This window comes from Tamandua tetradactyla, chromosome 2 (genome assembly GCF_023851605.1).
Source record: "Tamandua tetradactyla isolate mTamTet1 chromosome 2, mTamTet1.pri, whole genome shotgun sequence".
In the NCBI taxonomy this organism is placed as follows: Eukaryota; Metazoa; Chordata; class Mammalia; order Pilosa; family Myrmecophagidae; genus Tamandua; species Tamandua tetradactyla.
In genome coordinates, this window is record NC_135328.1 from 221,781,557 (window position 1) to 221,794,257 (window position 12,701).

Consider the following 12,701-nt stretch of genomic DNA (forward strand, 5'->3'; position numbering starts at 1 on the left):
AGGATGCCCGCCTGGGCGCTACGGGCCAGGCTGCGAGCGACAGTGCCAGTGTCTCCACGGCGGCTCCTGCGACCCAGCTTTGGGGGCCTGTCACTGCCCGGCCGGGTTCCTAGGAGCCGACTGCAGCCTCCGTGAGCGAGGGGGAGGGCAGGGCAGGGGCAGGGGTGCAGCAGGGGGCAGGGGTGGACGTGGGAGTGGAGAGGCAGGCGTGGGGCTGGGGGCTGCTCCCCTCCCCCACCGGATGGGCCCACCCGCCTGCAGGCCGCAGCACTGACTGGTGACAGCCTGGCCTGTGTCCCCCTGGCTGTCCAGCCCCATCCTGCCCTCACGCAAGGCCCTGCACCACACCGGTGGGGGTCTGGGGCTGGGTCCCCTGCAGAGGTGCGCTTTCTCCCGGTCACATGGGGACCCCCATCCTGGGATCCAGGCCGAGCGTGCCCTTGGTGGGGGGTTGCAGCCTGAGTCAGTGTCCGGCAGGCCAAGGTGGAGCCCGCAGAGGGGGGGCTGGGGGCCGGTGCACCGGGGGCCAGCCCCCCCGGGCCTTGACAGCCATGCCTGCCCCTCACCTGCAGCCCCCTCCTCCCCCTGCCGCAGCCTGCCCTCCGGGCCGCTCCGGTCCCCTCTGTGCCCACGTGTGTGCGTGTGGGGAGGGGGCGGCCTGTGACCCTGTGAGCGGATCCTGCGCCTGCCCCGCTGGAAGGACTGGACCCCGCTGTGAGCTGGGTGAGCGCCCTTGGGCCGCCGCGCTGCTCCCCCTCATCCTGGGCACAGCATGCTCTGTGGCATGGGGAACCCTGGGTCACTGGGGGCCACAAGGAAGAGTGGGGACCCGGAAGGCACACCCACACTGCTGCCTCAGCTCTGCCCCATGCAGCCCTGCTTGGGTGGACAGGTCACCCCCCCTGCCCTGCTGTGGCCCACAGGGTGCCTGATGGCAGCTCGGGCCATGGGGCCCCCCTCGTCCCTGTGGCTAGCAGCGCTGACCCGGTTTGCACCCAGAGTCTCCCGGGTCCGGCAGGGGTCAGGTGTCCCTCTAAGGTCTGGGAGTGGAGCCGGCCTCGGGGCTGTTGGAACAGGTGCCTTCTGGCCCTTTCCGCTGGGCCCGGGACGGGGTCCCCAGTAAGGGGAGATCTGGGGCAGGCCGAGCTGGCAAGGCGGGCACTCAGGGGCAGTCTCATGCTCAAAGCCCTGACCCCCGGCCCCCACACCCCTCTAGATCCAGGCCAGCCTCAGCCCTCTATTCCTCATTGAAAGGCTGAGACACCCCAGTTCTCAGCTCTGGGGGAGTAGCAAAGGGTCAGCAGGCCCAGGGCCTGTTCTGTGTTTCGTCCACCCTAGGCTCCAGCCGGGCTGTGGCTTTGCAGGTTTTGGAGGCAGCTGTCAGAGTCACCAGGAGAGCTGTGACTAGTAAATGGGGGCCATAGCCAGCCTCCTCCACAGCCCCCGGCGGCCCCCAGCGGCCCCCAGCTAGGCCACTTTGCCCTTGGGCCTGGAAGGAGGATGCCCATTCACAACTGGGTCTCTGATCAGCTCATGCACAGTGTACTGATGCCTCCTCCAGGAAGACCTCCCTGAAGCCCTCCCCAGGGGGCCAGTGGCTTCTTTTTTTTTTTCATATGAGCAGGCACCGGGAATCGAACCGGGGTCTCCAGCATGGCAGGCGAGAATTCTGCCTGCTGAGCCACTGTGGCCCCAGTGGCTTCTTTTCATGCAGCCTTTCTACTCAGCACCTCCAGGCTTGGCACGTATTGAGTGAGACAATGAATGAATGAGCGGCATAGGGTGAGGCCACCCCTGGGGTGTCATGGTCAGGGGGCAGACAAGACCAGCACCGTCTGGGAGCATTTGTTGAGTGAATGTCAGCCTGTGTGGAGACGTGACCTGGGGTGCCTCCGATGGAGCCCCTGGGCTACATTCTGAGCTGTGCCCCCTCCTGCTCCCAGGTTGCCCCAGAAACCGGTTCGGTGCGGGCTGCGCGCACACCTGCTCCTGCAGAAACGGGGGTGTCTGCCATGCGGCCAGCGGCAGCTGCTCCTGCGGCCTGGGCTGGACGGGGCCGCACTGCGAGCTGGGTGGGTGTCCCCCCGGGAAGGAGGGTGGAACCGTGGTGGGGTGCCCTGGGCTGTGGAGCCCCTGCTCACCCGCCTGCCCCCCCAGGCTGCCCTCCCGGGCACTACGGGCCCGCCTGCCGCCTGGAGTGCCCCTGCCTCAACAATGGCAGCTGCGAGCCCGCCACGGGCACCTGCCACTGCGGCCCCGGCTTCTACGGCCAGGTCTGCGAGCACCGTGAGTTCTGGCCCAGACCCCGGGCCGGGCGGGGCTGCTGGGGTCCCCGCAGCGCTCAGGGCCGTGGCTGTGGCGGCTGCTTTCAGATGAGCCGAGGCCTGTTTTGCAGCCGAGGAGATGGGGCACAGAGGCGGGAGGTCCCTTCCTGGGGTCTGCTCTTGTCCCCTCCTGAGCCCTTGGCCCGGCTGCCAGACTGGGCTGGGGGGCCGGGTCTGGGGTGCAGATAACACGCGACGGAGGCTGCGTGACCAGACCTTTCGCGGTTGGGCACAGGGCTGAGGGCCTGCGGTGGCTTCTGCCACCCCCACCCCCTAACGAGCCCCTTCCTCAGCCTGCCCCCCCGGCCTCCATGGGGTCGCCTGTCAGGGGGTGTGTGAGTGCCAGCACGGAGCCCCCTGCCACCCCGTCTCCGGCCAGTGCCTCTGCCCCCCTGGCTTCCACGGCCAGCTTTGCGAGCAGGGTGAGTGGCTGCCCCGGGTCCCGCCCTGCCCTGGCCTTGCCTGGCTCCTTCCTGGGGGCTCGGAAGGGGATGTGAGCCCCTCCTCCCTCCAGGCTGTGAGCTGGGCTGGTTCGGGGACAGCTGCCGCCAGCGGTGTGACTGCGATGGACACGCACCCTGTGACCCCGTCTCTGGCCTCTGCCTTTGTCCCCCGGGGCGCACAGGAGCCAAGTGTGAGCTCGGTGAGCCTGGTCCCACTTGGGAGTGGCGGGGGCGGGGGTCTCCATCACCTTTAATTGTGCTGGTTGACCCCTACTCTGTACCCCCTGGGCTGCCCCCTGCCCCCAGACCTGGTGCCCTGGGGAGCCCCCACCCTGACCTGTCCCAGCCCCTCCAGTGGTGAAGTTGCAGGGCAGCTGCCCAGACATGCTGTGTCCAGAACTCTTGCTTCGGCTGCCCAAAGCCCGGCCCTGCCCCTGGGCACCCAGTGAGGCCGAGGCGGGCTCTGCCCTGTGCCAGCCACAGCCCAGGAGGGGGTCCAGCGAGGGGAGAGAACTTCCACTCCTGCCAGCCTCGGACGTGGCATTGCAGGGCGTGTTCTCTCCACCCTGGAGGCCCCACCCTGAGTTTGGAGGATCCTTTGCCCCCCTAGTCAGAGGGAGGACAGGCATCTTTGACTGCCAGGATCCCCTTTGCTGGCCTGGGGCCGGGGCAGGACCCTGGGCAGCAGTGCTGGGCGCATGCCCGGCGTCTGGAACCTGCCCATGGCTGGAGCTTAACGGGTCATGCAGCTGCAGAGGAGGGTGGGCTGAGTTCCCCCTTCCTGGGTAGTGGCGGCCATAGACCCCAGCTGCCACCTGCCCCCGGGCAGAGATCCTCTCTCATCCTGCCTGTGGCACGAGGCCCAGGTCAGGGCAGATCGGGGTCCCGCTCACCACCCATCTCTCCTGTCCCGTGCTGCGCAGACTGCGGAGGGGGCCGCTTCGGGCCGGGCTGTGCCCTGCGCTGTGACTGCGGGGGCGGGGCGGACTGTGACTCCATCACCGGGCAGTGCCACTGTCTGGATGGCCACCTGGGGCCCACATGCCGGGAAGGTGAGCCGAGCCTCCCTGGGGGAGGAGGGGGTGACCCCGCACCCCAGCCTCAGTCCTGCCCTGGCTCTCCACGCCCCTCCCAGCCTGCTCCCCCAAACCCCATCAGGCAGGGCCACCCTAGCTGAGAGGAGCGCTGGCTGTGCCCCCACGGCACAGGTGCCAGCACGGCTTCCAGTGGCCAAGGCTGAGCCCTGCAGCCCCTCCCCAGCCTGCCGGCCCCTGTACTGCAGACCCTGCCCATGCCAGCACCCTGCTGTCTGCCCTGAATGCACATGCAGTAGTGTGTGTGGACACACCAGTGTGTACTAGTGTGTGCACGCCAATTTGGACACAACCAGTGTGCGTGTGTACTAGTGCATGTGCATGTGTGTACACCAGTGTGTATAGTAGCTTGTATATGCCTCGTGCATATGCTCTGGTGTGTGTAGTGTGCACCAGTGCATGTGGGTCCATGCGTGTGCAGCAGTGTGTGTTCTGTACACACCCGCGTGCCTGTGCACACACAGTCAGCTGTGCTTGCTGGCCGTCCTCCCTGGAGCGTAGCGGTGACCTGCCCCCACCTGCCCTGGCCTCTGGCCCTCGCTTAGCCCCCCACCCATGCCCTGCTGAGGGAGGGGAAAGCCAGCCTCGGGGCCGGGGGGCCGGGGGTGCTGGGGCATGCAGAGGGGGTGGAGGTCCAGAGGGGTCTGGGCTAAGGCCGTGAGCAGGAGTTCCAGACTTTGGGTTCCTGGCTTGGGGACCCGTCTGTGTGTGTGCACATTTGCGGTCCCCTCAGGGCAGCCATGGCCCCAGCTGCTGTGAGCCCTAAGATGGGCCCTGCCTCTGGCTGGGGTGGAGGGAGAGCGCTGTGTGTGGCACTGCCTGGTGGCCAGGTGTGGGTGGCCAGTCACCTGGGCTGGGCCAGAAGCCGAGGGTGGCCGGGAGCTGAGGGTGGCCAGGTCCCCAGCTGGCTGGGTCTGCCCCAGCATGCCCTTTGCAAGCCCAGTGCCCTGAGCACGTTTAGCAAACCCTGCAGGGCCTGCCACAGGAGGAACCAGCTGTCCCCACGACCCTGCTCCTCCAGTCTCCGTCTCCTCACGGAGACGTGAGCTGTCACGGGCAGCTGCGGCCACAGACATGTACTCTGAGCCAGGTCCCTGGGGCAGGGGGTGTCCGCACTGCCTGAGCTCCTCCAGAGTAGACAAAGATGGCGGGCCCGAGCTGGGGGGCAGGGCTCTGCACATCACCCTTTCACCCAGGGCAAGAGGGTGGGGCGAGCCCAGAGCCCTGGTTGTTTAAAGAGCTCCTTTAAACAACCCTGGCCCTCGGCTCCTGGGCTCTGCCTCTTGCCCTGCAGAGACTCGGTGCCTTCAAAGGCCCATCCCCTCCCACCACCCTCCGAGCTGCCTGTCAGGGCAGGGAGGGGACATTGCATTTGGGGAGGGGGAGCGGCCTACCTCATGAGCAAGCATAGAGGAGGAGGGCTCAACTGGGTTGGGGGGGGCAGTTCCTTGCAGGCCCTGGTGGGGGATTAGGCCTCGTTGCCCCTTTCCCACTGCCTACCCAGGACTTGGGGCCCTAACCCCAGCTCCTGCCTGTCCCCTCAGGTGGACCCCCCGAGTTCCCAGAGAGCCTGGCCGGAGCCCTGGGCCCAGGTAAGGGGCAGGGTGTCCCTATGTCACTGGCAGTGACACAGCAGCATCTCTGAGCTGTCACGGGCAGCTGCAGCCACAGACATGCACTCTGATCCAGGTCCCTGGGGCAGGGGGTGTCCGCACTGCCTGGGCTCCTCCAGAGTAGACAAAGATGGCGGGCCTGAGCTGGGGGGCAGGGCTCTGCACATCACCCTTTCACCCAGGGCAAGAGGGTGGGGCGAGCCGAGAGCCCTGGTTGTTTAAAGAGCTCCTTCCCCGCCCCAGGGCTGACACCTCTCCTTTGTCCTTGTCCCCGCAGCAGCCCCCCACAGACCTGCGTCCAGCCTCAGCAACAGGGCAGTGAAGCACTAGCTCAGAGGCAGCGCTGGCCGAAGCCCCGCCCACATTCAAGCCGGAGGGACCCGGGGCCTTTGGTAACAGCTAAGGAGGGACTGACTCCCAGGGGCCCAGGACGGCAGGCCCTGCTCGGGACAAGGCAGCCGCCCCTCAGGAGGGCTGTGGACAGGTGCTTCATCGCCGGGGGGGCCCTGCCTGGTGGCCCCCCGGAGCTGTGGCTGCATGCTGCGCTCAGGGAGCCTCCCCCGCTCCACCTGGACCTGGCAGAGGCAGGGATGGGTGCAGGTGTGGTGCCTGGGATGGCTGCAGCTCGGCCGACTGTTTACCTGGCAGCACAGCTGCCGTCTCGATGGAGGGTATTTATGGGTCGCTGTGGGTGCCCGCCTGCCCCTGGGTGGCTCGAAGGTGCCCATCCCCTCCTCCATCCCAAGATGGTGGTGACCAGTGGGCAGCCAGGGGGCGGGCGCGGGTGCCATGTACGCTAAGTTAAAGGAGCAGGTAGCTTCCTCCCCGCCTGTGTGCTGCTTTATGGGACCGCGGGTGACCTGCCCGGGCAGAGCTCCTTCCCGGGGTGGGGTGGGGTGGGACGTACAGTGTGGGACTGGGGTGGAGAGCTTGGGGGCAGCTTGCGGGAGGCAGGTGGGCCTGCCAAATAAACTCACAACTGAGACTCCACCCCAGACACAAAGCACCTGGAGCCTGGGGGGAAGGAGTGGCCCAGTGGGGGAGGGCTGGGCCCCCAGAGCCGGTGGGGCAGCTGTGGAGGGGCGGCCTGTGAGGGGGCTGCTTCCTTTTGAGCTCAGGCAGCCACCCACCCCCGTCACTGGGCTAGGACAGTGTCATCAGGTACACTTGCCTGCCTCCTCTGGAAAAGGGGGTGCCCAAAGCACCGGCAAAGGGGTGCCCCCAGGGCTGGCCAGTGGCAAGGGCGGGACCAGCCTGTAACCCTGGGGATGCTCCCTGCGCCCCTCTTAGCTCTCACCTGAACAAAACCTCCTCAGGGTGGGGCGGTAGCCCCCTCTCCTTTCCCCCAGGGGATGGAGTCACATGGGTAAAAAAGAACTTGCTTTGGAAATGCCCTTAGCAGACGTTCTCATCAAGGAGAGAAGAAAATCCAGGAAGGTGCCATGGGGCATTAATTCACCAAGTTTTCCTTACAACTTAGTAATTAGGATCATCCAAATAGTCCTACTGATCTGCAACTGAAACTCCAGGCAGTGCCACCCGGGCGTGGCGGGGGGAGGGGAGTGCCTGAGAAGCCACCTGTCCTGTCTGGTCAAAGATACAGCCGATAAGGTGAATAACAAGGCGTCCGTCCCCACCATGGGCATAGAGTAGGACGTGCCACCGGGAGGGAATCTGATCTTTCCAGTGGAATGGAGGAAAAGCAAAGCTAATAGAACGAAACTAGGTGAACAAATCCAGCATAATACAAATTACAGTAAGCATAAACGGCTGCTGTATATGAACAGACTGCATTAAAAACAATCCCTAAAGCATCACAACGATAAAGACTATAAAAGGATAGGGACAGAACCGGGCAAAGCGAATCACAGCAAACTTGGGGTAGGAGTTCGAATATTTCGAGGTGAAATGGAGGGTAAACGATGGTCTGTAAATATATTATATACACACATACATGCACGTAAAGTGACAATGGATAGCAAATGAAAGAAGTGGTCATAACTGGCAATTTAAACCTGCTTCTCACAAAAAATAAAAAAGATGTCAATAATGACAGTTTCAATAAGCTTGAGCACACACAGCGAATGGAGACTAGCTTCATTTTTTCAGCAGAACAGAACACTTAATGAAAGAAACGCTTCTTCGAAGAATAAGAAAAACTAGCAAGACATGATGAAAAAGGCATGAGGCAGGAAAACAGGTATGTGAGGAGGAGGGAAAATGAATTGCAGGCACAATAGAGATGACATAAAAAGAAGTATTAGAACAACTCTATGTTGGTAACTGAAAATTTAGAAAAATGGATAGATTTCTGGAAAAATATAAAATACCAAGACTAGTGTAAGTAGATGTTTTAGTCTGCCAAAGCTGCCAGAATGCAACACACCAGAGACAGACTGGCTTTTAATAAAAGAGGATTTATTTATTTAAAAATTTACAATTCTTCAGAGGAAAGGCAGCTGGCTTTCATCTGAGGTTCTCTCTTACACGGGAAGGCACAGGGCGATCTCTGCTGGCCTTCTCTCCAGGCCTCTGGGTTCCAACAGCTTTTCAGTGGGCGATTCCTGTCTGCATCTCCAAGCCCCCAGGCTGAGCTGTGAGTGCTGAGATGAGGTGAGATGAGCTGCTTGGGCTGTGCAGCGTTGAGCTCTCTTCTGACCTCTCTGTTTTAGACCTCCGGCGAATTAAATTAAACCTCACTGACTGCAGAAGGCACTCCCCTCAGCAGACTGCAGATGCAATCAGCCTTAGATGAGTTTCACATGCTAATAATTCAAGTCCACAGCAACAGAACAAGGCACCCTCACCTGGCCAGGTTGTCACCTGAACCTGACTCCCACAATAGAGATTTTTAAAAATGGAATAAACCAATAACTACAATAAATGCAAACAGTAACCAAAGCCCCCTTTCCCCCCCCCCCCCCAATAATCTCAGGACAATGCTCGTATGGGCAGCTGCACCAGACTTTCAGGACCCTGTGGTCGTGTCTAACATGTGCTGTCCCAGAAACTGCAGAGAGAGGAAGGGACTTGCCTCACTTAATAGGAGGCCAGTATAAACCTGGTTCTAGAGCTGGTGAAGACAACACAAGAAGTGAAAATTACAGCTCACTACGCATGGGCCAAGCCTAAGTAAAATATTAGGTATTTGATGAAAGTGTTTTTAAAAGACCAGCTTAAGGGCGGTGTGCCGGTGGCTCGGTGGCAGAACGCTCGCCTGCTGAGTCGGAGACCCGGGTTGGACTCCCGAGCCTGCCCCTGCCAACCAAACAAAAACAGACCAGCTTGGTCGAGTGGCGTGGAAGCGAAGGCAAGGATAGCTTCGCATCAGAAAGGTGGGAGGGTCTGAGTGAGAAGACAGGTGTCGCCTGGGGAGACGCAGGAAGTGTGGCTGCATCTCAGTTCCCGTTGAGGATGTAAGTTCTTGGGGTACAGAAAAGGACTTCTTAACCTGACGATTGTGTAGAGCACCTTCAGCAACGTCCTGTTTAACGGAGGAAGGAAGGAATTCAAGACCCTTTGAAGGGCCCCGACTGGGATGCCTTCTGTGCCCACCCCCGTCTAAATACCACCCACACGCATTCTCGCCCCCCTGGTTATCTTTCTTGGGGTGCAGCACTGTCCTCTCTGCGTCCTTCCCGTTAAGAGTGCTGCACCTGGGGGCAGGGGCTGTGCCCACCTTGCTGCCCGCGTCGCAGCAGGGCCGAAAACAAAGTGGCTGGACGAGTGACCGACTTCTCCAAAAGATCAGGCATCAGAGGGGTCCGCCTCCCCCTCCCCCCACCAAGGGTCCCGGGGGCCTCCTGTCCTGACCAGGTAAGAAGAGAAACGGGGTGTGATGGTCAGAGAGGGGGAGAGCCCGACCACAGTGTGCGTCTCCCCAGGGGGCAGAGGCACATTGGTACAGGTTCAGCAAGGCTGGCAGGTACAGCCTGTGCAAACCAGCAGTTTCTCACACCTGCGGTCACCACCTGGAAGTCCGGGCACAGCACGAGGTGCCCTTACCGCTGGCCACGAGCCCTCACAGCCCCTGGGGACTCCTGGTCCAGACGATGCCCGGGCCAGCGATGGACTCTTAAACAAATCTTAAGCAAACACAAAATCTCGAGCAAACGACCCCATTTCTCAGTTTCAGGAGAACTTTTTTTCTTTTTAACTAAATAAAGCAAAATACTTATAAAATCGTTAACCTGCACCCCCTGGGCTGAAGGCAGAGAACACCGAACCGCCAACCCCAGGTCATGCGTCCCTCTGTCCCGGGCCAGTGCCAGCCGGCTGCAGTGGCGATGTGCAGAGTCGAGAGCCCGGCCTGGGCAGCAGCCAGTTAGGAGCGGCCAGGGGCCGCTGGGGCGCATCCTTCGGCTGTCGAGGCCGCAGCGTTGAAGCACCTGCGCCCGCGCGCACCGCCTCGTACAGAGTTCACATCAGAGTGGGCGTGGAGGGGCGCCACCCCCGGATCCACCCAATGAATCCGATGCAATTCCGCCTAGCCGATGCAAGACCCCTCCAGTGAGTTAGGGGTGAAGCGGGAGGGGCAGCCTGGGGCCAAGGGCCTGACATTGAGGACTGCCGAGTGTGTAGCCAGGCACGGCCTCGCGAATCCTGACATGGGGGGCAGAGGGGGCCCCGGGCGGCTCTGGGGTGCACGGACAAGCCGCGGGCACCTGGGCAGCTTGAGGCCAGTGCTGAGGACCCTGCAGTACTGCCACCGGGCACCAGGGGGCGGCAAGGAGGCCTGTCCCTGATGTGGGGGGTGCACCCAGCAGACAGGACAGGCAGAGTGGACAGACATGACAGAATGTTCCAGAGCACTCAGAAACTGCGAACCAGAAGGGCATTCAGGAGCAGGGACAGGTCCTAAAAACAGCGATGCAGCAAGAACTAGGAACACGGTCCACCGCACATTTACGTGCCACCCCCCCCCATAGGAAACAAATGTCAGACTCATGAGAGGGTGAAAGGAAAGGTTCATGGAGACCCCCAGCTGCTCTCGGGCTTGCCCCTGATGTGCCACCAAAGGGGCCTCTGCTGCTGGACTGGACTGGCGGGTGTGCCCTCCTGCCTGCTAGGGGGCGGGGCTGCCAAGGGGCTGCAGCCCTCCTGCTCTCCAGGGCCCGTCCTGTGCCCGCCATATGCTCACCTTGTGCCCGCCGTGTGCCCTCCCTGTGCCCAGCCTCGCTCCAGGCTTGGCTTGGCTCCTCTCGGGGACCCTGCAGCTGGGGTGAGGGCGCAGGAAGGGCCACTGGGGCGAGAAGGCAGCCAGTGCCCCGTGGCACGGCTTCAGGCTGTGGGGGCCCAGTCCTACCTGAGGAGCTGTGACAGCCCCAGGCTAAGCGAGGCCCGCGGAGGTGCTGCGGCCTGGGGTGTGAGTGGGCACCGGTGCTGGGGGAAAAGGCGGGCGGGCCAATCCCTGGCCTTCCAGCCCTAGCTCCCCTCAGGCCGCCTCCTGCCCACCCAAGTCCCCCAACCCCCCGGCGGCTGCCCAGGCCCTGGGAATCCCGATGCTGCTGTGGCCATGGCTGTCACCCCCAAACCTCCAGGGCTCACCCCCAAACCTCTAGGGCTCACAGACCCACCTTGCCCTGTGGCCTGGCCGTTCTCTTGGCAGAGGATGTGGGGGGCGTCTGCGCCCACCCCTGCACCCTCATCCCCAGGAGCCAGGGCTCAGCCAGGCGAAGACAGCCGGCGGGTCACACACAGCTGCGCTCACACCAAGAGACCATCCTTGCTCCTGCCACACGCACCCACACCTGTGCACACACGGACACACATCCGCACACGTACGTGTATGCATGCACATGCATGCACCCGTGCACACACACATACATGCACCTGGGCATGCACACTTACACACATGTGCAAGCGCCCCACCTAGGCCACCAGCCCGCCCTTAGAGCCGTTCTGGGGAAAGGGCAGGGAGGCAGCACAGCCGCAGGGCGGGGGCAGGGGTGGGGCAGGGAGCCCATGTGGCCTCTGTCAAGGTGTGGGAAGCGCTGGGCCCAGATGGCATGTCCCGACCCCGCTCCCTGAGCCAGGCCCTGCCCCACGCTGCACAGCAGCCCTGCACAGGGTGCCCAGCTGGGGTTCTGAGCCTGGGCAGGCCTGAGAGCTGCCTGAGGCCATGGGGGGTTGGGGCAGGCCAGCCCCTCCACCGGGCACAGAAACCCCTCCTTCACCTGGCACAGCGGGCAGGCTCAGGGCTGCCCCCCATGCCTGCCCAGCAGCCCCTCGCCCAGCCGGCTCCTCCTGACCCCAGGTCTGCCTCATCTTCCTCCAGCCCCTGTGGGTCCTGCAGACGCCCCAGGCCTGGCCGGTAGGTAGAGGAGCTGCACCCTGGGCTCTCCCTACGGACACTGGGGACTCTCCAGACCCAGGGGAGGCTCCCAGAGGCATGCTGTGTGCCCCCCAGCCCAGTGACAGCTCCACCCAGGGCCTCGGGCGCTCCCTAGCGCGGACGTCCAGCCCCTCCCCAGGCACAGCGTCACCTTTTCAGGGAGCAGCACAGCATTCACCCAGGCCAGGAATGCTGGCAGTTCCACCCTGCAGGACCCAGCGGGCCGTGAGAGGAGGGATGCTTGTGGGGGCAAGGGGCTGCCTCCAACACCCTGAGACACCACAGACCCTCAGTCAGGCTGAGCTTTGTGCAGGCCCTGCTGGGCACCCAGTGCATGGCCACCGTGGGTCAGAGAATGCATGTGGGGGAGCCCTGCTGGGCCCCCAGTGTGTGGGCACCGTGGGTCAGAGAATGCATGTGGGGGAGCCCTGGGCGACCTCCCCCAGGGCAACTGTACCCAGGGCCCCAGTCCGGCCCACAGCGGGGACACACAGGGCTTCAGCCTCAGCTCCTCGGGCAGCCCTCTGGGACGTGTGTGGCCATGGCCTCTGCCTGGGCTCAGGTCAGCCGGGGAGATGCAGATTTTAAAGAAGCACTTTAATATCTCCAGAAAGTTCCAGGGGGCAGTCCCTGTGCTGGTGCTGTGGGCAAGCTCCCTCGGCCGGCCTCTCGGGGATGGGACAGCCCTGGGCACTCAGCCCTCACCTGTCCTGCAAGGGGTGCCCAGGCAGGGCGAGCAGGAGGGAGACTGCCCTGCCCACTGCCCGCAGCTCTGTCCTCCTGTTGCTGTCTGCTGCCCGTGTGGGGGTCAGGGAGGGTGAGTACCCAGAGCACCCAGGCCATGGGAGCCTCAGGGCTGGCGATGGGAGTAGGCCGGGCTTCCCCATCTGTCC

The 12,701-nt window shown here is 63.1% G+C and overlaps 1 protein-coding gene across 2 annotated transcripts in view; it reads left to right on the top strand.

Annotated features, from left to right (window-relative positions):
* The window catches only part of LOC143675016 (uncharacterized), a 35,243-nt gene extending 28,948 nt beyond the window's left edge, over positions 1-6,295 (top strand). For both annotated transcript variants that reach the window (XM_077151531.1, XM_077151532.1), the window contains 9 exons: positions 3-131; positions 595-723; positions 1,944-2,072; positions 2,158-2,286; positions 2,618-2,746; positions 2,839-2,967; positions 3,691-3,819; positions 5,406-5,453; positions 5,752-6,295. In XM_077151531.1, the coding sequence (XP_077007646.1) occupies positions 3-131; positions 595-723; positions 1,944-2,072; positions 2,158-2,286; positions 2,618-2,746; positions 2,839-2,967; positions 3,691-3,819; positions 5,406-5,453; positions 5,752-5,804 (1,004 nt within the window). In that variant the 3' untranslated portion in view covers positions 5,805-6,295. The remainder of the gene's footprint in view (positions 1-2; positions 132-594; positions 724-1,943; positions 2,073-2,157; positions 2,287-2,617; positions 2,747-2,838; positions 2,968-3,690; positions 3,820-5,405; positions 5,454-5,751) is intronic.
* Positions 6,296-12,701: the final 6,406 nt, after the last annotated feature.